Here is a 25,255-nt window from a genome sequence, read left to right as displayed (position 1 = left end):
AGAAAGAAAGAAAGGAGAGAGAGAGGCTCCGGTTCCTCTGCATGACAGTGACTGGCTGTACAATGGAAGTGTTTTGGAGGAACTTTTGCCCTCGGGGATGTGTGAGTGTGCTGCTTCACAGGGCTGGGTGACATGGTGGTGGTAGACCATGTGAGATGGGGAGCAGGGGGACCGGGGGACACACCCTACAGCCGCACAAACAGAGCTAGAGGTCCTCAGGCCTAGTCACTGTAGACTGTTTATTCACCACTGTTCTGAAGGCAGTTTATTCACCACTGTTACGAAGGCGGTTTATTCACCACTGTTATGAAGGTCTGTTTATTCACTCACTGTTCTGTAGACTGTTTATTCACCACTGTTCTGTAGACTGTTTATTCACCACTGTTCTGTAGACTGTTTATTCACTAGTGTTCTGTAGACTGTTTATTCACCACTGTTCTGTAGACTGTTTATTCACCACTGTTCTGTAGACTGTTTATTCACTAGTGTTCTGTAGACTGTTTATTCACCACTGTTCTGTAGACTGTTTATTCACCACTGTTCTGTAGACTGTTTATTCACCACTGTTCTGAAGACTGTTTATTCACCACTGTTCTGTAGACTGTTTATTCACTACTGTTCTGTAGACTGTTTATTCACCACTGTTCTGTAGATTGTTTATTCACCACTGTTCTGTAGACTGTTTATCCACCACTGTTCTGAAAGCTGTTTATTCACCACTGTTCTGTAGACTGTTTATTCACCACTGTTTATTCACCACTGTTATGAAGGTTGTTTATTCACCACTGTTCTGTAGACTGTTTATTCACTACTGTTCTGTAGACTGTTTATTCACCACTGTTCTGTAGATTGTTTATTCACCACTGTTCTGTAGACTGTTTATCCACCACTGTTCTGAAGGCTGTTTATTCACCACTGTTCTGAAGGCTGTTCACCACTGTTCTGAAGGCTGTTTATTCACCACTGTTCTGAAGGCTGTTTATTCACACTGTTCTGAAGCTGTTTATTCACACTGTTCTGAAGACTGTTTATTCACCACTGTTCTGTAGACTGTTTATTCACCACTGTTCTGAAGGCTGTTTATTCACCACTGTTCTGAAGGCTGTTTATTCACCACTGTTCTGAAGGCTGTTTATTCACCACTGTTCTGAGGCTGTTTATTCACCACTGTTCTGAAGCTGTTTATTCACCACTGTTCAAGCTGAAACTGTTTATCCACCTACTGTTCTGAAGGCTGTTTATTCACCACTGTTCTGAAGGCTGTTTTTAACAAGATATGTACTCTCTAAAATACTACCCCTTACAGAAGCAGTGCAACAGAGAGGACTCAGAACACAGGACAGACCTGTTTCCTTTGACACTGAGCCACTGCAGTGTGTGTCCCGTTAGGGACTAGTACAGACAACGGTCACTGAGTACCCAAAGACGCAACTGCTATTTTTTTGGCCCCATATAGAGTTCAACATGGTCCACTGACCTCTGTGTGGCCCCTAGCACTATGCAGTGTTACCAGTGGAGATACGGCGAGCATGGCGCTGGGCTCTTATTACCTTCTCAAAGTCAATGGGGTGCATCTGCAGGGCTGCGCTGTTCACTGGAGGAGAGGACAGCTTCTTCTGCAACTCCTCCAGTCGGCCTGTGTCTGGTCAAATGGAAAAGAAACACAGAGTAACACAAAGGCCTGAGAAACAGGCTTATAACACAACATATAGTAGATAAATGGACAGTTTACTCACCCAAATTTCCACTCTCCCTCTCCTCCTCCATCTCCTTGTCAGTGAGATGGATCTTGACAGTAGACTTGGGGGTGAAGGCAGGTATGTGGACCCTCTCTAGGATGCTCCTGATGGCAGAGCAGTCTCGTGTTCCCACAATCCCATAGATCTGCCCATAGAGGTTGGCTGCTGCCACCACATAGTCCATATGGGTGGTCTACAATACATGACAAGATAACACAAACTGTTAATGACCCCCCACCTCTCCATCTCAACAGTCAGAACCAGACCTGCTGAGGTAAAATAAATAATTACATTACACACATGCTGCTAACTCAAACAAAACCCACAAATCCACTTTGGTCATATTAGGGGTGGTACAAAGACCACTTCCTACCAGTTGCACGCGAGGAGCAAAAGCTGTGGAAAATGTTAATATCTAACATCATGGATAGGGTTGGGTAGGTTACTTTCTAAATGTAATACGTTACAGTTACAAGTTACCTGTCTAAAATTGTGATCAGTAATATAACTTTTAGATTACTCAAACTCAGTAGCACAATCTGATTACTTTCAGTTACTTTTGGATTACTTTCCCCGTCAGAGGCATTAGAAGAAGACAAAAAGGATTCATCAAACGCATTTGATGTCCTCATAGTGGTCTGTGACTTGTGGTCAGACTCGCTCAGTTGGAACAAACTTAAACTTGTGCTGTTTTTCAATGCTGAATTGAAAATCATTGAGAAAACAGAAAGGTGTCATAATGTATTTTTTGGCAAACATTGTTCTGAATTTAAAAGTAATCCAAGAAGTAATCATCTGGTTTTTCAAAAATATCTGTAATCTGATTAGAATATTTTTGCTGGTAACCTAACTGATTACAGCTTGAGTTTTTTGTAATCGGATTACATGTAACTGATTACATGTAATCAGTTACTCTCCAACTCTGCTCATGTAATATGTCCACCACATGATGACTGGGCTGTATGAGCTATCAGCAGAGTCACCCAGTAGTTACCAAAGGAGAAAACCCTCTGGACTTAACCAAAAAATATAAATATGTTTTATTGTCACATACACCAGATAGATGCAGTGAAATGTGTTGTTTTACAAGGTCAGTAGTAGTAGTACGGCACCCCTGGCTGGAGCAAATTAAGGTTAAGTTCCTTGCACAAAGGCATATCAACAGGTTTTTAACTTTGTCAGCTCAGGTATTCAAACCAGCAACCTTTCGGTTACTGGCAAAGGCTCTAAACGCTAGGCTACCTGCCCCCTGTCCAGACAGAAAACAAGTCAGAAAACCATCGCAATTTACATCAGTTTAAAACCTCCCATCGGTTACCAAAAGTAATGTCTACCACTGAATACATCAGAGGACTACGAAAGATTCATAGGGTGGTTCCATTGATTTACAACTGCTACTAAATGGCATTCAACAGGCCATGAATAGGCTCTATGCTCTAGAAGCAGTCAGTGTGTTTATTGAGTGTTGATAAGAGGCATTCCTAAAGACCATTGTTGTTGTCCTATTGTCTGCCTGTGAGAGCTGCAGGCCCAGACCTGAGGACAGGTGAGGAGACAACCCCTCATACCAGGAGAGGAGGGGAACAGAGAGGAGAGAATAGAGACTAGAGAACAGAGAGTAGGGGAACAGAGAGGCGTGAAGAGAGAGGAGAGAACAGAGAGGAGAGAACAGAGAGTAGGGGAACAGCGAGTAGGGGAACAGCGAGGAGGGGAACAGAGAGGAGAGAACAGTAGAGAGAATAGAGAGGAGAGAACAGAGAGGAGAGAACAGAGAGGAGGGGAACAGAGAGGAGGGGAGGAGAGAACAGAGAGGAGAGAACAGAGAGGAGAGAACAGAGAGGATGGGAACAGAACAGAGAGGAGAGAACAGAGAGGAGAGAACAGAGAGGAGAGAACAGAGAGGAGAGAACCGAGAGGCAGGGAACAGAGAGGCGGGGAACAGAGGCGAGAACAGAGAGGAGAGAACAGAGAGGAGAGAACAGAGAGGAGAGAACAGAGAGGAGGGAAACAGAGAGGAGGGAAACAGAGAGGAGTCGAACAGAGAGGAGAAACAGAGCATATGTGAAGAAAGACAATGTGAGAGGAGGAGGAATGGAGAAGACAGGAGGAGAGGTTGGGAAAGGTGAGATGAAAGGAAAGAGGGAGAGCAGCGGAGTCAAGATAGAAGAGGAACGTAGCATAAAAGATAAGAGAGGAGAGGTGGGACAGGACACTGGTAGTGTAAAGCGTTCACATTCAAAACAACATTTGAACCCCTTGGTTAAAGATTTTTACCTCTATAGCTCCATTGTGTGTGCCTGTGTCTGTGTGCCTGTGTGTGTGTGTGTGCGCGTGCACGTGTGTGTGTATATGTGTGCATAAAGGTGGGGTAGATTTTATCCACCTTGCTTTGTCAGCAGCAGCAGTTGAGTGGTTCTCACAGGTTAGATAAGAACCAATCCAATATACAACCAGAGAGAATGTGAGGAGTGTGTTATCAGCTAAGATAATGACATTTCAAATCATTCCTGCTGACCGGTTCGACAGGCAAATGAGACAACTGCAGTGCACTGTGTGTGTCTGAGACTGAGGAAAGATACAGTAGGTTGTGTAAAACTTACATTGCTGGGGTCAAAGGTCAAGGGATGGGGACATCTCTTTGCTCCAGACCAGAAAGGCAGACCTGAACTCGTCAACTGAGAAAAGACAGACAAAGAGTAAATTCTAAATGAAATCAATCAATCACAGCAATAATTAACCAATACAATGACGGTATTCAAAGCAAAGGGAGTCTTGGGACTGTCCACAACCAATCCATAGGAAATATACATCACTACCTAGATGATGATGGGATTATATTTTTCGCGGCAATATGATAAACATGATATCTTCATAACCACAGAGTAAATATGGAAAGGGATGTGTCCTTGTGCTTGGTATATGCATGACAATCACATTCTAATATAATACTTTCCCTGGGTCATTATCTGACACACCAACACCACATTCCCAGAGGCCATGCAGGCAGAGAGACAGTTGTGTTTACCACACCATTTGTTGTCCTGATAAAAGAAGAACAGAGGAGTCTGAGAGCTTTGATCCTGAGGGGCGCAGCAGTCTAAGGCACTGCATGTCAGTGCTAGCGACGTCACTAAAGACACCCTAGTTCGTATCCAGGCTGTATCACAAACGGCCGTGATTGGGAGTCAAATAGGGCGGCGCACAATTGACCCAGCGTCGTCCGGGTTTGGCCGGTGTAGGCCGTCATTGTAAATAAGAATTTGTTCCCAACTGACTTGCCTAGTTAAATAATGGTTACATAAAAAAATAAAAAATAGCCAACACTCTACCAACACTCTTCCAACAGTCCCAATAGTCCACCAACACTCTTCCAACAGTCCCAATTGTCCCAACTAGGGCTGTGGTGGTCACAAAATTTTGTCAGCCGGTGATTGTCAAGCAAATAACTGCCGGTCTCACGGTAATAAACTGTTAATTAACATAAAAACATTTAGCATCTCCTGGCTTCCTACAAGACACTGATGCAGACCTTTGGAACATCTACATTTTAAAAAGTCTAATAAATCCATGAAATATAGCCTACACCATCACAATAAATCCTTTATTTATTTTAGACAGGTCTAAAGAAGACTGATATGAAGAAAATGTAGTCTATTTCAGAACAGAATAGCATACTCTGAGGGGTCTTTATGTCAGGTCCTGATCTATACACTATTCATTTAGCAGACAAGATTTGCTTAGAATTCCATGGCATTGTTTTTTGCGCAGGCTATACACACTTCATCAGTCTCATTCACAATTTGACAAGCACTTGATAATGCCTTGAATTTCAGTGGCATCCCCTTTGTGTGTCTCCGTAATGCCTCCTAAAAAAATGCCCTTGGGCTAAATATATTAATTATAATTCCCTTCTTCCTGAGTGCTGTGTGCTCCAAAGCACCTCTCACTCACATGGCTCTTCATCACATAATCTGGTCTTTTACAAGTGAAGACAGACACATCGGGGACGCAACTGCGTGCATCCTTATCCAATTCCGAGGTGCATATTGAAGATATTGGAAGAACTGTCCACATTTACTTTTCGCCAGCCAACAAGATGAGTAGGCCTAACGAACAGCAAAAGCACTAGTCTATGTCAAGCTACTATCCCCCATAGTACAAAAGTCGACCTATTCTATTCTGTTCGAGAATTAAATATTCCAAACATAGTCTTGGACAGTCATGTGATTTTTTATTTATTTTACCTTTATTTAACTAGGCATGTCAGTTAAGAACAAATTCTTATTTTCAATGACAGCCTAGGAACAGTGGGTTAACTGCCTTGTTCAGGGGCAGAATGACAGATTTGTACCTTGTCAGCTCGGGGATTTGATCTTGCAACCTAGTCCAACACTCTAACCACTAGGCTACGCTGCCGCCCCAAATGCGATAGATCACAAATTAATACAACCACTAGCATCAAAAAAACTTTTTTACACAATGTTGATAAACTATTAGGCTATTTCTTCATATTATAAGCGCAGCAATGCGGACACTACAGTAGGCTATAAACGCGAATGTTCCATTAGCGGGAAAACACCATTATCAAAAGTGACCACAAATGTGATTATGCATGTAATTATCTTCCCCAAACTTGAAACTCCACGCGCTGCTTATGTATGCCAGTTAGGCTCTACACCCCTTGTAAAGCGGATTAATGTGCTTCATTTAAAGAAGTTATTTGGCCACTTTAGTTGTGATACAAACCTTATCAAAACATATAGGCATGTGGGCTTATATGAGGTGTGCGACTATGATTTGAAAAAGTCATCCAAAAAAGTCATAACTTGTGAATTATACGCTGATCACAAGTGATAATATATAATTCACAAGTGATAGGCTAATATTGTCACCCATCAGACTGTTCTTGATTTAATCTTGTCTTTACCATTACAAAAAATATATATGTGAATTTTGTTTTGACTTAGAATGGACCATTATCATGCACCTGTCTCTACGCACTTACAGTGTCACGATCGTCATTGCAATCATACTCAGACCAAAGCGCAGCGTGGAATCGGTTCAACATCTTTTCATTATCAGAGAACCGAACAAAAAACAATAAAATAATAAATGATACGTGACGCTCAAGCAGTGCTCACAGGCAACTACACAGAAACAAGATCCGAAAAACAGTGGGGAAATGGCTGCCTAAATATGATCCCCATTTAATCCTCGTAAAAATTCCCTGTCTTAGGTCAGTTAGGATCAACACTTAATTTTAGTAATGTACAATGGCAGAATAATAGTAGAGAGAATGATTTATTTCAGCTTTTACTTCTTTCATCACATTCCCAGTGGGTCAGAAGTTTACATACACTCAATTAGTATTTGGTAGCATTCGCTTTAAATTGTTTAACTTGGGTCAAACGTTTTGGGTAGCCTTCCACAAGCTTCCCACAATAAGTTGGGTGAATTTTGTCCCATTCCTCCTGACAGAGCTGGTGTAACCGAGTCAGGTTTCTAGGCCTCCTTGCTCGCACACGCTTTTTCAGTTCTGCCCACACATTTTCTATAGGATTGAGGTCAGGGCTTTGTGATGGCCACTCCAATACCTTGACTTTGTTGTCCTTAAGCCCTTTTGCCACAACTTTGGAAGTATGTTTGGGGTCATTGTCCATTTGGAAGACCCATTTGTGACCAACCTTTAACTTCCCGACTGATGTCTTGAGATGTTGCTTCAATATATCCAATTTTCCTCCTCATGATGCCATCTATTTTGTGAAATGCATCAGTCCCTCCTGCAGCAAAGCATCCCCACAACATGATGCTGCCACCCCTGTGCTTCACGGTTGGGATGGTGTTCTTCGGCTTGCAAGCCTCCCTTCTTCCTCCAAACATAACAATGGTAATTATGGCCAAACAGTTCTATTTTTATTTCATCAGACCAGAGGACATTTCTCCAAAAAGTACAATGTTTGTCCCTATGTGCAGTTGCAAACCGTACACTGACTTTTTATGGCGGTTTTGGAGCAGTGGCTTCTTCCTCGCTGAGAGGCCTTTCATGTTATGTCGATATAGGACTCGTTTTACTGTGGATATACATACTTTTGTACCTGTTTCCTCCAGCATCTTCACAGGGTCCTTTGCTGTTGTTCTGGGATTGATTTGCACATTTCGCACCAAAGTACGTTAATCTCTAGGAGACAGAACGAGTTTCCTTCCTGAGCGATATGACAGCAGCGTGGTCCCATGGTGTTTATACTTGCGTACTATTGTTTGTACAGATGAACGTGGTACCTTCAGGCATTTGGAAATTGCTCACATGGATGAACCAGACTTGTGGAGGTCTCCCATTTTTTTCTGAGGTCTTGGCTGATTTCTTTTGATTTTCCCATGATGTCAAGCAAAGAGGCACTGAGTTTGAAGGTAGGCCTCGAAATACATCCAGAGGAACACCTCCAATTGACTCAAATGTTGTCAACTAGTCTATCAGAAGCTTCTAAAGCCATAACATCATTTTCTGGAATTTTCCAAGCTGTTTAAAGGCACAGTCAACTTAGTGTATGTAAACGTCTGACCCACTGGAATTGTGATACAGTGAATTATACATGAAATAATCTGTCTGTAAACAATTGTTGTAAAAATGACTTGTGTCATGCACAAAGTAGATATCCTAATCGACTTGCCAAATCTATAGTTTGTTTTAACAAGAAATTTGTGGAGTGGTTGAAAAACGAGTTTTAATGACTCCAACCTAAGTGTATGTAAACTGCTGACTTCAACTGTACATAGCGAATGGAGGACGCTTTTCCCGTGGTTCATTTTCATACCAGCCAGGTAGGCTATACTCCTGTTGTAAAGAGAAGCAATGTTCTTAATATTAGGAAAGTTGAGAAAAATATACAGTAGGCGTAGCCTATAGAAAGCTGATGGGATCCTCCTCTTTTTTATTTAACTAGTCAGTTAAGAACAAATTATTATTTACAATGACGGCCTACCCCGGCCGACGCTGGGCCAATTGTGCGCCGCCCTATGGGACTCCCAATCACGGCCGGTTGAGATACAGCCTGGAATCGAACCAGGGTCTGTAGTGACGCCTCTGGCACTGAGATGCAGTTCCTTATACTGCTGCGCCACTCGAGAGCTCAATAGAGGCCATCACTCTGTTTTCTCAAACAATTGCATAGCCTACAGAATGCTCTCATGAGGTGTTTGATTAGATTTTAGGATACATTTGCATTGATGTCAGAGTGATTAGATGGACAATAGAGTGCTGAGTACCAGGCAGTTAGAAAGTTTGGTAGGCTACTAATGACCATCAGCAGCATCAGAGCTTGGAGAAGCCTAATTACCGTGACTAAACAGTCATGTGGAATTTGACTGCCTTCATGACTCCTGACCGCTGGTGTGGCAGCGGTCCCTAGTCCCAACAGTCTATCAACAGTCCCAACAGTCTATCAACAGTCCCAACAGTCTAAACAGTCTACCAACAGTCCCAACAGTCTACAAACAGTCCCAACAGTCTACCAACAGTCCAACAGTCTACCAACAGTCCCAACAGTCTACCAACAGTCCAACAGTCTACCAACAGTCCCAACAGTCTACCAACAGTCCAACAGTCTACCAACAGTCCAACAGTCTACCAACAGTCCAACAGTCTACCAACAGTCCCAACAGTCTACAAACAGTCCCAACAGTCTACAAACAGTGCAACAGTCTACAAACAGTCTACAAACAGTCTACCAACAGTCCCAACAATCTACCAACAATCCCAACAGTCTAAACAGTCTAAACAGTCTACCAACAGTCCCAACAGTCTACCAACAGCCCAACAGTCTACAAACAGCCCAACAGTGTACAAACAGTCTACCAACAGTCCCAAAAGTCCCAACAGTCTAAACAGTCTACCAACAGTCCACCAACAGTCTACCTACAGTCTACCTACAGTCTACCAAAAGTGCTTATACAGGAAAAACAGCCTAAAACCCCAAACAGCAAGCAATGCAGATGTAGAAGCACAGTGGCTAGGAAAAACCCTTGAAAGGCAGGAATCTAGGAAAAAACCTAGAGAAGAACCAGGCTCTGAGGGGTGGCCAGTCCTCTTCTACGAACAGTCCCAACAGTCTACCAACAGTCAAAGTCTTCCAACAGTCTCAACAATATACCAACCATCTACCAACAGTCCCAACAATCTACCAACAGTCCCAACAGTCTACCAACAATCTACCAACAGTCCCAACAGTCTACCAAAAGTCTTCCAATAGTCCCAACACTCTACCAAAACTCCCAACAGTCTAAACACTCATAACAGTCTACTGACACTCCCAACAGTCTGTCAATAGCCTACCAATAGTCTACCAACAGTCCCAACACTCGTAACAGTCTACCAACCCTCCCAACAGTCTGCCAATAGCCTACCAATAGTCTACCAACAGTGCCAACACTCTACCAAAAGGCCTACAACAAATAGGCTTTCCCCCTCCAGCTGGGAGAGAGGGACTTATCACTGAGCATGATCTCTGCATCAGTCTACCCACAGGGGGCACTTCTTATAGCAGCTCAGGGTTATCTGCCATCATTATACCCTACAGAGAGGGGTATCTACCATCATTATACCCTACACAGAACAGTATCTGGTTTCTAAGGGGTGTCTTCATGTCACAGGCGTCAAAATGAGTAGACCAAGGTGCAGCGTGGAATATGTTCATCTTGTAGTTTAAAGCAAAATTGAACACTTTACAAATTAAACAAAAATGACAGTCGACAGTTCCGTCAGGTACTTACAACTAAACGGAAAACAACTACCCACAAAACCCAAAGGAAAAACGGGCTGCCTAAGTATGGTTCCTAATCAGAGACAACGATAGACAGCTGCCTCTGGTTAGGAACCATACTCGGCCCAACACAAAGAAATACAAAAACATAGAATGCCCACCCCACACCCTGACCTAACCACATAGAGAAACAAACCCTCTCTCTCAGGTCAGGGCGTGACACTTCAAGATCCAGTAAGTAATGTCAGAAGCTAGCAGATTCCTTACTTACCAACAACAGCTGCAAATTCAAATAAATCTACATCATGTTTTGAAGTTCAATTTCCTTGCTTTGTTTAACAACACTATCATGTATCTAGCAAATACGTTGTGTGGTCCAGAATGCAAACCGGACGAGCGCGTGGATATAACCAATGAGGAGATGGCACATGGGTATATGCTTCTATAAACCAATGAGGAGATGGGAGATGCAGGACTTGCACCGCATCCAGCGTCACAAATAGAACTGACTTCTATTTCAGCTTTTAGCAACACAGACACATGTTGGCGCGCACGAGCAGTGTGGGTGCAATGATTGAATAACATGTATGAGAACTTTTATTTTGCCATCTGTCTAAAGAATATTTGACGACATGATAATGCAGGAAAAGCTGTTTCCTACAAAATATTTGAATACTTCAGCTATGTCATCATATTTCCAGGCATTATAGTGTAATTTAGAATAAACAGTCGCTAGCCCCCATCCAGAATGACTGGGCTTATCAAGACTTTAGGGCTCCACTATAGCGCAGCTGTTAGAGGGGGGCTTGAGAACGTTCCAAACAATGGCATGACGCGACCGAGTGACGGAGGTGCAACCTATGAATAGGGAGAAGTATCTAACAAAATAACTACATTAAGTAATTCACTAATCATAAACTATTTACATACAGTATAATAGAAATGTTGGTACATTTGTGGAAAACATTTGAACTTACTCAAACTTTAATACCATTCAATCTGCATAAGGGCAGTTTCTGTTGGTAAAGGGGTGGGAAACAGTTACGTTAATAAAATGTATGCCTGTAAAATAGATATGCATTTCTCTTCCCAAAAAGCATTTCAGCCTACTGGTAAGGCAGTTGGACATTGTATTTCACTCATTGACATTTAGTGGAAGTTAACCATCACTAGCCTTATCACACTTCCCCAGAAAGCAGCTGTGGTTAGAATCGACTCTCTGGGAGAATACAGAAACCACAGCCAGCCTAACTGTACTAATGACCTTTTAAAACAGAGAGAAAACGGGGAAGAAAAACAGGAACCCAAACATTTTATTGAAACCAACAACAAATGTCTGTCCTTTTAAAACATCTAAACCCAGCTTCCTACTCCCAAAAAGGCTTGTGCCACTGCAGAATAATAAGCTACACTACATGACTTAATGCAAACACACAAAGGGATCTTTTCTCTCTGTTTTGATACATTACAATATTTTGCGTGATGTATTGCAGCTGCTCATCAGAACTGTAACCCAGAAATTTGAGTGCTTCAGAGCATGAGGCACGGCCTGGCCAATTGTTTAACAATGACTCATTTTCCTGCTAAATGAGTCCAATACCAAAAGGGCTTATCTCAGGGGACTTGGAGCAAAAATGCTATGCATTTCTTCCAGACAAAAATAATAAGGCTTTAAACAGGATATGAGTGGAATGGAATCGGTTGTCTCGGTCAGAGGAATTTTTATTGACCCATATTATATGAAGCAAGAGAAGGGAGATAGTGTTTATCAGACCAGGCCAGACAGGTCCAGTTGTCAGTGTCCTGTAAAAGGTTAATCCATATGATCCAGGGGTCACAAGGGGAGTGTTTGGTTAGACACCCCCAGGTGTAACAGCACGTAATGTGATGTCACTCTCTGTAATCTATATGCCTCAGAATATTATATGGATCCCAATAGACATTTTTGAGGATACCATATCAGTGGGTTGGTAAATATTAACTATCCCAAGATATGTTCATGGTGTGTTCAATATGCTTAAAAAACAGCTTACAAGGTAAAAATGAGAATGGGTATCTGAAAATGTGGAACCATTTCCAATTATTGGACATTTTACTATATATAAACTTACCACTACATATGGCATATGTCTTGAGCATGTATGAGCACACTGTCAAACGTAACAAAGATCAAAAGACAGGCTTATAACCAGTATCTGTCTATCATATGCAGAATTCTCAACAGGCAAGGTGTGTGAACAATAGTGCCACCAAGTGTTCATACTCATAAACAATGTTAAAGAAAACCCTTACCTTTGGGGATTTAGGAGCTATGGTTTTCCAGTGTGTGTTGTGTTACTCTTACCTGGTCAGAGGGGAAACAGTGCAGCAGCTGTGCGATGTCGTTGTTGTAGAGGGTCTCCCACTGGCGACGGGCCCACCCGACACAGTCCTCCCAGCCTTGGGGCCGCTGTCCCCCCACACCTCCCCACACACACTCCAGGACCTCCAGAGCCTCTGCCTCCCCCCGACCCAGGGTGCGCTCCAGGAACCCAGCAGCATCCCTGCAGGGAACAATAGCATAAGCATCATTAGACCAGGACCTCTCCCCTAATGGACCTGCATGTAATTTCCTTCAAGACGATGATTCTCCAGAAAGACTAAAAACATAAACGCAAAGGATAACCAATAGGGATGATGTAAGATGGGTGGGCAGGATGAGTTGGCCTTTAAAACTAATTTAAACCATCTCAAGGTCTCATAACATACTCCTCTCCTCTCGCCCCCTCCCAGGGTTTATCATTCGAAGAGAGAGAGAGAGAGAGAGTTCTGCCTCGGCTTGTTTTTAAATTCCAACGGTAATTGTGTAACAACTGAACAGTGGTGGAAGGAGCAGCCATGTCATATTCAACAACGCTGGTTTCTGGATCCTATTTCGGTCAAACATGGACACATACTGTAACTATCCTCTTGTGCCCTTTACCTGCATTCGTCTGAGGTTATCACACCTACTCTGAGGGGATTCCTATGGGTGAGGCAGTGCATGGCAAACCCAAGATATACTCATTAGCCCTGACTCCTAATGTCTGTCTAACAGGAAGATGAACAACACTGAACAGAGTCAGTCAGTCAGTCAGTCAGTCAGTCAGTCAGTCAGTCAGTCAGCGGGGTAGTATTGTTACTGAGAAGTGAAAGGGGGTTAGGGGTGCTGCCTTTGAAACTGGCCCAAGGTCAGAGGTCACCCTGCATCTGAGGGGAAGGAAGTGTTTGGAGTGATGGTGGTGTGTGTTGTGTGTGGAGCGTGTGTGTGTGTGTGGTGTGTGGAGCGTGTGTGGAGTGTGTGTGCAGAGCTCCATGGGTAGTATCTACAAGCCTGAGTCACATGTATGCCGGGTTCCTGTTAACACAGCATATATCCTGCGTTACACAGTCTCACCTACACCTACTCTGCTAGTCTGAGATGCTGGAGTGGTTTTCAGCTGAGTCTGTGGGGCCTGCTGGGTGAGGTCTGCGCTCGTCTCCAGAGGACACTACTCTCCACAGGAGGCAGGGGGCTTTTCCATCACTAAAGGGGCCTCTATTAAATCTCAGTAAAATACACTGAGCCTGGGAGAGAAACACAGGCAGGCCATGAGTCTTAACTGAACTCTTACTGGGGCAGATTAACAGGGCTCCGGAGCAGCTGATGGACTCTTACTGGGGCAGATTAACAGGGCTCCGGAGCAGCTGATGGACTCTTACTGGGGCAGATTAACAGGGCTCCGGAGCAGTTGATGGACTCTTACTGGTGCAGATTAACAGGGCTCCGGAGCAGTTGATGGACTCTTACTGGTGCAGATTAACAGGGCTCCGGAGCAGTTGATGGACTCTTACTGGTGCAGATTAACAGGGCTCCGGAGCAGCTGATGGACTCTTACTGGGGCAGATTAACATGGCTCCCCTTGCAGTTGATGGACTCTTACTGGGGCAGATTAACAGGGCTCCCCTTGCAGTTGATGGACTCTTACTGGGGCAGATTAACAGGGCTCCCCTTGCAGCTGAGACCAACTGTCACTCTCACAGACCCACAGACCATTAGATAAACACACAATACATACAGAATACACAGCAAGATGCCAACTGCATTCCAAAAGTTTTGCAAAAACCAACCACAACAAAACCATGAGGACAGCGCTACTTCATTATAACACTTACTTTCCTCTTTCAGCAGGAAGTAAACTAGTCCTCAGGCCTGTAAGTGGATGGATGTATATGAGTTAGACATCTCTGCCTAATTAGCTGACTGACTGTGTGCCAGATTTTTAACCCAGGAGATTGTTAACCTAGAAGTCCCCTGGTGGGAGGGTGATTTCACCCAGAAGACATCTCTTACCTGAGCTTTACTGCCACACTGACTGTTTTTTAGAAACAGCACTAACTACTGCATTACCATTTGTAGGGCTCACTAGTTATTAGGGGCATCTACAGTGCCTTCAGAAAGTATTTATTCCCCTTGAATTATTCCACATTTCGTTGTGTTTCAGCCTGAATTCAAAATGGATTAAATATAATTTTTTCCTCACCCATCTACATACAATACCTCATAATTACATTTTTTTCCAAATGTATTGAACATGTATTACAGAAATATTTCATTTACATACAGTATTCACACCCCTGAGTCAACACTTTGTAGAACTACCTTTGGCAGCACTTACAGCTGTGAGTCTTTCTGGGTAAGTCTCTAAGAGCTTTCCACACCTGGATTGTGCAACATTTACACATTATTATTTTCAAAGCACTTCAAGCTCTGTCAAATTGGTTGTTGATCATTGCTAGACAACCATTTTCAGGTCTTGCCATAGATTATCAAGTTGATATAAGTCAAGTATTCTTGGAAAGCAACTCCAGTGTAGATTTGGCATTGTGTTTTAGGTTATTGTCCTGCAGAAAGGTGAATTCACCTCCCAGTGTCTAGTGTAAAGCAGACTGAACCAGGTTTTCCTCTAAGATTTTTCCTGTGCTTAGCTCCATTCCCTTTCTTTTTTATCCTGAAAAACTCCCCAGTCCTTAACGATTACAAGCATACCCATAAGTTGATGCAGTCACCACTATGCTTGAAAATATATAGAGTGGTACTCAGTAATGTGTTGTATTGGATTTGTCCCAAGCATAACACTTTTGTATTCAGGACAAAAAGTAAATTGCTTTACCACATTTGTTGCTGTTTTACTCTAGTGTCTTGTTGCAAACAGGATGCATGATTTTTAGTATTTTTATTCTGTACAGACTTCCTTCTTTTCACTCTGTCATTTAGGTTAGTATTGTGGAGTAACTACAATGTTGTTGATATATCCTCAGTTTTCTCCTATCACAGCCATTAAACTCTGTAACTGTTTTAAAGTCACCATTGGCCTCATGGTGAAATCCCTGTGTGGTTTCCTTCCTCTCCGGCAACTGAGTTAGGAAGATACCTGTATCTTTGTAGTGACTGTGTGTATTGATACACCATCCAAAGTGTAATTAATAAATTCACCATGTTCAAACAGATATGTCATTTTTTTTTACCAAACTACCAATAGGTGCCCATCTTTGCGAGTCATTGGAAAACCTCCTGGTCATTATCGTTGAACATGCGTTTGAAATTCACTGCTTGACTGAGGGGCGTTACAGATAATATGTGGGGTACAGTTATGAGGTAGCCATTATGTTAAACACTATTATTGCACACAGAGTGAGTCGATGCAAATTATTATGTGACTTGTTAAGTAGATTTTTACTCCTGAACTTATTTAGGCTTGCCATAACAAAGGGGTTGAATACTTATTGACTGAAGACATTTCAGCTTTTAACTTTTAATTCATTTGTAAAAATGTCTAAAAACACAATTCAACTTTTACATTATGGGGTATTGTGTGTAGGCCAGTGACAAAAAAACCCTCAATTTAATAAATTTTAAATTCAGGCTGTAACACAAAAAAATGTGGAAAAAGTCAAGGGGTGTGAATACTTTCTGAAGGCACTGTATGTATGAGGGCAGACTGAGGCATCAACATTGAATAGTGGTAGGCTGGATGATTGGCCTATGGCTGGTATGACTAGTAGTATAAGCATGCGGTCTGAAGCTGAAAGTTTCAGTGAAATACAGCACACTTTGGAATTTAAAGATTCAATTTCTGCTCATCGTGTTTGCGTGACTGCAACTGATTGAGTATGTTAGGAAAGAAGGTAGACTTACCTGAAGTACAGATTGACATGTTCAGCTGCTTGTTTATAGAGCCCCTCAAACTGGTCTCTGGCCCACTGCAAAGACACATGGTAGGTCTGACTTAATGGGCTTTTCATTTTAACTTCAGTCTGATGCACCCTTTTCATCTAAGCATGGTCTCAATCACCCTCAAAATGCTTATCCATTCTGGGGCAAGTTTGAGAGTTAAGAGTGTAAAAAGCTTTGCATTTTAGATGAGTTGTGTGTGTGAGGGATTAAGAGATAAGTGGATTATGGATGGATGGACTGAGTTAGGTGTTAGTACTGTACTGTATGGATGGAGATGGACTGAGTTAGGAATTGATACTGTACTGTATGGATGGATGGAGATAGGTCAAACCTAAGTTAAGTCAACGTTGGGTCAAAACGTTTGGGGTATGTTGACATAAGGTTAGTGTTGTAAAGTTATGCTCTGGATAGCTTGCCAGCCCTGTGCCAGTCAGCCAGCCAACCAGTCAGTCAGAGATCAGCCATGTTTGGCGGCAGGGTAGCCTAGTGGTTAGAGCGTTGGGCTAGTAACCGAAAGGTTGCAAGTTCAAATTCCCGAGCTGACAAAATACAAATCTGTCGTTCTGCCCCTGAACAAGGCAGTTAACCCACTGTTCCTAGGCCGTCATTGAAAATAAGAATTTGTTCTTAACTGACTTGCCTAGTTAAATAAAGGTATAACATTTTTTTTTAAAGTGTGTTAAACGTAATGTGGATGGCAGCACATAGGGTAGAGGAATGCCATGGCCTATACTAGAATGATGGTACAGGAGGTTGATATGACAATGCTAGGTTGCTGTGATGATGCTAGGCTACAGGGATGCAGTCCAAATCACATACAATCAGACTGTGGTTCCATGCCTCACCTGCAGGGTGTGCTCTATGCGGTGAGGGAAGTTCTTCAGGGTGCACAGTGGGATGGCATTCTGGGAGCCGGTCTTGGCCGGTCCATAGGACTCAGTCAGGTGGGGAACTACCACTAGACTATGGCCCTTACTACCCAGGGTACCCCCCTCCAGCATGGGTCTCTGGTGCTGGACACAACGGCTATCCAGGTACACTCCTGTAGAGCACAAAACCACAAACACACACACACAGAAATAGTACAAAAATAGTAAACCAATAAGAACATCTAAAAGTCACACAGCATATAAACAGGGTTGGGTTACCTTTAAAATGTATTTCGTAAATTGCTTTACATGTATTCCCCAACCGTGCTGATAGAGGACTAAAATACGATGTTATCTGTCTGTCTGCTCCCCCCACCATGTGTTCCACAATCCCTCTGAGCCAGCAGCTATCTACAGCATTACATAATAATAACCTAATGTAGCAGGCATAAAATAAACCCCTGAATCTACACTGAACAAAAAAACGCAACATGCAACAATTTCAAAGCTTTTACTGAGTTACAGTTCATATAAGGAAATCAGTCAATTGAAATAAATTCATTAGGCCTTAATCTATGGATTTCACATGACTGGGAATACAGATAGGCATCTGTTGGTTACAGACACCTTAAAAAAAAGGTAGGGGCGTGGACCAGAAAACCAATCAGTATCTGGTGTGACCACCACTTGCCTCATGCAGCGCGACAAACATCTCCTTTGCATAGAGTTGATCAGGCTGTTGATTGTTTATTGTGGCCTGTGGAATGTTGTCCTACTCCTCTTCAATGACTGTGCGAAGTTGCTGGCTATTGGCGGGAACTGGAACACGCTGTCGTACATGTTGACCCAGAGCATCCCAAACATGCTCTCTGTGCATTCAAATCGCCATCAATAAAATGCAATTGTGTTCGTAATCCATTACATAATGCCTGCCAATACTGTACCATAACCCCACCGCCAACATGGGGCACTCTGTTCACAACGTTGACATCAGCAAACTGCTCGCCCACACAGCGCCATACACGCAGTCAGGTCAAGACCCTGGTGAGGACGACGAGCGCGCAGATGAGCTTCCCTAAGATAGTTTCTGACAGTTTGTGCAGAAATCTTCAGTTTTGCAAATCCACAGTTTCATCAGCAGTCTGGGTGGCTGGTCTCAGATGATCCCGCAGGTGAAAAAGCCAAATGTGGAGGTCCTGGGCTGGTGTGGTTACACGTGGTCTGCGGTTGTGAGGCCGGTTGGACATACTGCCAAATTCTCTAAAACAACGTTGGAAGCGGCTTATGGTAGAGAAATGAACACTCAATTCTCTGGCAACAGCTCTGGTGGACATTCCTCCAGTCAGCATGCCAATTGCACGCTCCCTCAAAACTGCACATTTTAGAGTGGCCTTTTATTGTCCCCAGCACAAGGTGCACCTGTATAATGATCATGCTGTTTAATCAGCTTCTTGATATGCCACACCTGTCAGGTGGATGGATTATCTTGGCAAAGGAGAAATGCTCACTAACAGGGATGTAAACAAACTTGTGCACAACATTTTAGAGAAATAAGCTTTTTGTGTATATGGAACATTTCTGGGATCTTTTATTTTAGCTCATGAAACAATACCTTTTACATGTTGCGTTTAGATTTTTGTTCAGTATAGATCCCCTACATACTGGTCTTGACCATAAGAAAAACAATGTCAGGGGAGGTTCTGTTCTGCACTGTTTAACCAATCCAGTAAATGTGGAGGAGGAGTTAAAGTGTGTGTGTGATTTTCTCATTAATGTTGTCGCCATGTAATGTCCAAAGCGGAAGTTGCATCACAGACTCTCTTTCTATGTCCCCTGAAAACCCGTTGTTGAGGACTCGGCAGTGGCTAGTTACATAATGACCTCAGAGTCACACTGGGGAGTGAGTCAAGTCTATCTAACAACACCAGACAGACAGACATACAGTTGCTAATGAACTGACCTTAGGCTGATAACTACACTGATTCTGATACTGGTGGCATGCAGGCCTATGTGCTATTATTACCACAGCTATTACTACAGAAATAAAGGAGAATGAATTGCCGCTAGTGGTGTTTATTACTGATGCCGATAAGACTATTAGCTATTGGTTGTTGTACTAGTAATGTTATTGGTGTCGATACAGCTAGACGTGTGTGTTGGTCCTGATATTGGCAGTAGCGTGGGTGTTGCCAGGGTATGGACTCTGTCACTAGTAGTAATATCATTAATAGGATCATGATAGAGGGAGTAGCACAGGCACTGGTACTGACTGGCTTCCACGTTGTCCAGAGCAGCAGCTACTCCATCCAGGCCCATGAAGAAGGTGTGCCCATAGACCTGCTCACTGTCTGGGTCCAGGTGGTTCTGGTGGGCTGTGATGTTCATGTTGGGGTTCATGACTCTGACCGCCTGGGCTGCTACCTCAGACTTCTGTCTCTGTGGAAGTAGAGGAAGAGGAGGAGGTCGGTGAGTGAAAGGGAAATCAGCCTCTCTTGATTAACTTCCCTTCTTTCCCCCATGACTTACTCAAAGAATAGGTGGAATACAAAGAGAAACCTGAAGAGAAAACACAGAAACACTGAAGGCAGAAACACTAAAACACAGAAACATTCAAACACAGAAACACTAAAAGCACAGAAACACTAAAGGCAAAAAGCGAGAAAAAGAGCAGCAATGGTGGGAACTGGGTGACAAAGAAACTAGAGAAAACTGAGGGGAAGAGAAACCCAAATATTTACACAAGCAGCAAAGGAAATCAGGATACACATGAACTCATCATAGATGGGTCTTATACAGCAGTATCTTGTATATTTCTACTTCTGACAGACATCTGGAAGTTGGTATGAAAGCCAATGGAAAGCACTCAGTCACATTCAAATGAAGTGGAAAGGAAACGTAAATCACCATGACTGTGGCATACGGATACATACATTAGGTTTGGCTCACAGCCATTTAGTTATAGAACAGTTTGCTGGACACAATTTTTCCTAAGCACAATATGTCCTAACTATATTCAGATTCAACGCAGACAGATATGTGTGTTTTTACCATTGGGGGTGTGTTAGGTTGGATGTGTGTGTGTGTGTGTGTGTGTGTGTGTGTGTGTGTGTGTGTGTGTGTGTGTGTGTGTGTGTGTGTGTGTGTGTGTGTGTGTGTGTGTATATGTGTGTGTTTTTTTCTCATTAATTTCGTCTTGACTTGGCTGACAAGGCAGAAAAAACGAAATATAATAGGATCAGGCTGTACAATCTTTCCAATCAGCAATATATCCCCATTTATGAATGAAAATGTGATATGAATTGGAAATAGATAAACATGTTGTTTTGTACTTTGAAGAATTATTACGGAAATAAGTTCCGTAAATTCCGGACTATAAGCCGCAACTTTTTTCCCAGCTTTGAACCTCACGGCTTAAACAATGACGCGGCTAATATATGGAATTTTCCCGCTTTCAATTTTTTTTCTTCCAAAAAAACACATTCTGTGACGTGCTCAGTTTTTTGGCGGCATAAAGCTTTCATTAGACCAATGAAATTGCCGAACGGGTTAAGGTCAAACAACTTTTTTGTTTACTGTTTAGATTAAATCGAGCGCTCTCAAACTTCCCATCATTCTGATTACAGTAGTCATTTTGTCACCCTCATCATGGCAAAGACACGGAGAAATGCATATGATGCAGCTTTCAAGTTGAAGGCGATTGATCTGGCTGTTGGAAAAGGAAATAGAGCTGCTGCACGAGAGCTTGGTCTTAATGAATCGATGATAAGATGTTGGAAACAGCAGCGTGAGGAATCGACTCAGTGCAAAAAGACAACTTAAGCTTACTACTAATGATTTTTTTTCGTTACAAGCCGTGTTTCGTTAAAGCCTATTTATTTTTGTTACAAGCCGTGTTTCGTTAAAGCCTATTTATTTTTGTTACAAGCCGTGTTTCGTTAAAGCCTGTGTAAAGTTCATTTGTTTCAATGTACCGGTAGGCACCTGCGGCTTATAGACATGTGCGGCTTATTTATGTTCAAAATTATTTTTTCTTTTTTATTCAGTGGTTGCGGCTTATATTCAGGTGCGCTTAATAGTCCGGAAATTACGGTAAGAAACTTATCAGCATTCCTTGTAGACGTGCGTGCCCGACACACACATCACCTGCAGCACTCCGATGTGAAGCACAGGTTAATTGTAGGCGAGTTGACTAATCATGAAGCAAGTATGTCTCAAAAACAGTAGTCCATCCCTCTTTTCAACACTTTTGTGTCAATATTTTTGTGATTGAAAAGAGCTGGGGGAAAATGCCAGCTCAATACACGTCTTTTTTACAACCAGCCCACTCTGCAATATATCCTCCTGTTTATGGATGATAATAAGAAATGGATATGAACAGGAAATAGATATAAACTTGTTGTGTTGTACTTTGATCAATTATAATGAGAATCTGTAAGAAACTTATCAGGAAAAGGAGCTTACAATTCTTGGGAATCGGCAGTTGTTTCCTTGTGGACATGTGAGCTACCTTTATAAAAGCGTTCCTCTTTCTCCATCTGAACAGAACCTACAGAAACTACTTATGAAATACTATCAGAAAACTGTAACTATGGCGATAATGACCATCCTGCTTCTAAGCGGTGCCTTTGCACTGGGCGATGCAAAGTCCTTGATGGAGGCCAACCTGGACCAGATCCCTGCTTTTCAACCCATACTGAAGACCAATGGTGAACTTATTCCTCATATGCAGGAGATGGGTGGTGAAGGCAACAGCATTGAACAGAGCCCAGGTCTCCAGATGTTTGAGGAAATTGATGCTGTTAAGGATCCAGCTGACGTGAATGACCTGGAAACTCTGGATCCCTCAGTAGAGATGGATGGAGAACAGGGCTTGTATCAGGAGGCTTTTCAGGGAACAGGGGAGAGGTTGGAGGAGACAGAGGGCAGGAGCGCATGTCCCTCTGGCTGGTCCAAATACAGATCCCGCTGCTTCAGGTACATCAGCACTGAAAGGACATGGGCCGAGTCTGAGCAGTTCTGTGTGTATCAGGGAGACAACCTGGCATCCGTCCACAGCAGAATATAATTTCATACAGGAGATGGTGATGATACAAAGTGGGGGATTTCCTCGCGCCTGGATTGGAGGTTATGATCTTGCTCAGGAAGCCCTATGGCTCTGCAGCGATGGGTCCAGATTTGACTTCACCAACTGGAGCAAAGGACAGCCGGACATCTACGAAGGCAAACAAAACTGTCTGTACTTTAATTATGGAGCTGAAAAACGCTGGGATGATGGAATTTGCAGTACAAAGTTGAGTGTTCTAGAAGAATGTCATCTCTTGCCTGTGAGTCAGATTAATATTTATTTCTCTTTCGTATGGTTTTAAATGTTAACAAATCTGTGCAAACATTCAACTTGTTGCCATGAATCATGATTAACAGAGAAACACACTCTCAGTATAAATGATACTTTCTGTCTCTGCATTTGTCATCAACATCCATCAATAATGATTTTGTCACAAATAAAAGATCAGTTCCATCTTAAAAAGGAAATGTGTTGAAAATGAATAAAAACAATTCTACAACATAAAAGGCATCTGTGAATGTCAATATCTAGTAAGCATTTTAAGAATTGTGTTTGTGTTTAGAATTGCTTCTCTCTTACCCCAATGTCTTGAGACCTGAAGAGAAATTGTCGGTTTAGATTGGATCTCTCTATGGAGTCCATGTCTGTCACAGTGATGTGCCCACCCTCTCCAGCCCCCAGGCCAATCAGAGCAAAATTCTTGAGAAGTTCACAACCTATAGCGCCAGCCCCAACCTGACGACACATCATGACAGAAGACATGTTAGAATACAAAATAAAATAGAACAAATCAATTCAACCCAAGCTGCGTTCATCTACTGTATAAATATCACTTAATCAACACATTTGTCATAGTATATGCCAAGCTACTTTTTGCACATCAGAGGGTATTAAGACTTTCACTCCAACACTCTCATGTGGAAACAGAACTGGTGAGAGTGCAATATCACAAGCATGCACGCACAAACTCACACGCACACACATAAAGCAAAACAAATAAAAGCTTGCATAACGCATGCAAAGGAAGCCTGGTGGGTGAGGGCTTGGCAGGTCCAAACGGTAACAGGAAATGCCACCTGAATCACAGCCGTTTCCTGCACGTGTCATTATCAACACTAGCAGGAGTGACCAGAGGGAAAGAATGACGCTGCGGCCTGTTTGGCCATGCAGTGGGCACCCCCTGCTGGTGAAAGATGAGAAGACTGGCACTCACAAGGAAATACTTCTGTTCACCAAGCCTCTCCTGGAAGCCTGATCCAAACACAGCAGTCTGCCCGTCATACCGAGAGCCTCTCTGCAATAGAGAGAGTAGAGCAGTGGTTAATGCAGACAGGTAGGGAATAAATATCCACCAACACATGCCAATTGATAATTTTCCTGATAGATAAAACATGGCTTCCTAAGGCTACATTCATTATTCTTTATGTGGGGGAGATAGTAATCGATAGTTAGCTTTTGGCTGATATTATATATATATATTTTTTTTTAATATGTATTGGCTGATATTAATATTTTAAAATATTATATTACGTATTAAAATCTTACTGGTGAACAAGTGCTCTCTGTCAGTTGCTCTCCCTCTCCACCGTTGTCCTCAGGAAGGCACTCCAGTGCATCAAAGTACAGCCACTGCTGAAGAGGGGTGAACTTCCCAGTGCAAGCCTATAGGGACACCAAATATGAACATCAGTCACACAGGCAAACATATCAACAGTATGAACCATACAGCACATCACATGCACTTCACTATCCCTGGCAGTGCTTTCAGGAGTACAGCTACCATAGCAGTCTGCTCATAAAGGTGTTATAAATGCATTCTACTGTCGAGGGGCTTGACTAGATCATAGGGCAGCTTTGAACTATTGGGACTGCAAGTCTTCATATTTCTTTAGTGCCTAAATGTGTTGGATACCTATGTTCCTTCTCGTGACTTTTGACCTCACCTTCATGACTTCTTGGGCAGCCAGCCCTCCGATGAAAGCGTTAACAGGGGCCAGGTCACCACAGGCAGTGAAGGACAGACTCTGCACCACACCTTCATCTAACTGATCCAGCTGGGACACCTTATTCAGTTCTGTCACCATGGCTACCAGTAGCTCAGCATCCGACTGTAGGGGGATGGATGAACAGCCGACTCCATAGTAAGACAGAGCATAACCAGTTTCTTTAGGGATTCTATCCAACTTGAGCTACTGGTTCAAATATCTTTCACAGATTCTAAAGATGCTTTCTTAGCCTACTGAACATCACAAAATGTGGTGAGACAGGCAAATACAGTATGATGTCATAAGATTTCTTCTACCAACACATGAATGTTCCATAACAGAAAAATACATTTTATTTTGTCTTTCACTGACCTGGGACCTGGGCATAGGAAGTCGTCCCACTCTCTTCACAAAGCCATGCAGGGCTTGGAAGGCCAGGTGCAGTGTCTGGTGCTTCGTCATCTTCCCATAGTCAGTCATTACTAGTAACTCAGGGTCAACCAAGGCCTCGTCAAGGGGTTTCTGTAACAAGAACAGAAAGTATAGGCATAAAGTATGCATAGTGAACTGAGTGCAATGTCATTGAACGCCATATTGGTTAAGGTT

General features: G+C 42.7%; 1 protein-coding gene across 1 annotated transcript in view; it reads right to left on the bottom strand.

The window, feature by feature from the left end:
* Positions 1 to 25,255, bottom strand: part of uba7 (ubiquitin-like modifier activating enzyme 7) — an 82,617-nt gene that overhangs the window by 50,953 nt on the left and 6,409 nt on the right. Inside the window, exons 8-19 of the mRNA XM_045691881.2 lie at positions 25,022 to 25,171; positions 24,608 to 24,772; positions 24,210 to 24,326; positions 23,878 to 23,958; positions 23,244 to 23,399; positions 19,870 to 20,035; positions 17,576 to 17,772; positions 16,692 to 16,756; positions 12,840 to 13,038; positions 4,340 to 4,414; positions 1,737 to 1,932; positions 1,551 to 1,642 (exon numbers count right to left, since the gene is read on the bottom strand). Of these exons, the coding sequence (XP_045547837.1) occupies positions 1,551 to 1,642; positions 1,737 to 1,932; positions 4,340 to 4,414; positions 12,840 to 13,038; positions 16,692 to 16,756; positions 17,576 to 17,772; positions 19,870 to 20,035; positions 23,244 to 23,399; positions 23,878 to 23,958; positions 24,210 to 24,326; positions 24,608 to 24,772; positions 25,022 to 25,171 (1,659 nt within the window). The remainder of the gene's footprint in view (positions 1 to 1,550; positions 1,643 to 1,736; positions 1,933 to 4,339; positions 4,415 to 12,839; positions 13,039 to 16,691; positions 16,757 to 17,575; positions 17,773 to 19,869; positions 20,036 to 23,243; positions 23,400 to 23,877; positions 23,959 to 24,209; positions 24,327 to 24,607; positions 24,773 to 25,021; positions 25,172 to 25,255) is intronic.

This window comes from Salmo salar, chromosome 12 (genome assembly GCF_965601325.2).
Source record: "Salmo salar chromosome 12, fSalSal1, whole genome shotgun sequence".
Lineage (NCBI taxonomy): Eukaryota > Metazoa > Chordata > Actinopteri > Salmoniformes > Salmonidae > Salmo > Salmo salar.
The sequence above is the reverse complement of the archived record's forward strand: the minus strand, read 5'-3'. Positions and strand labels throughout refer to the sequence as shown.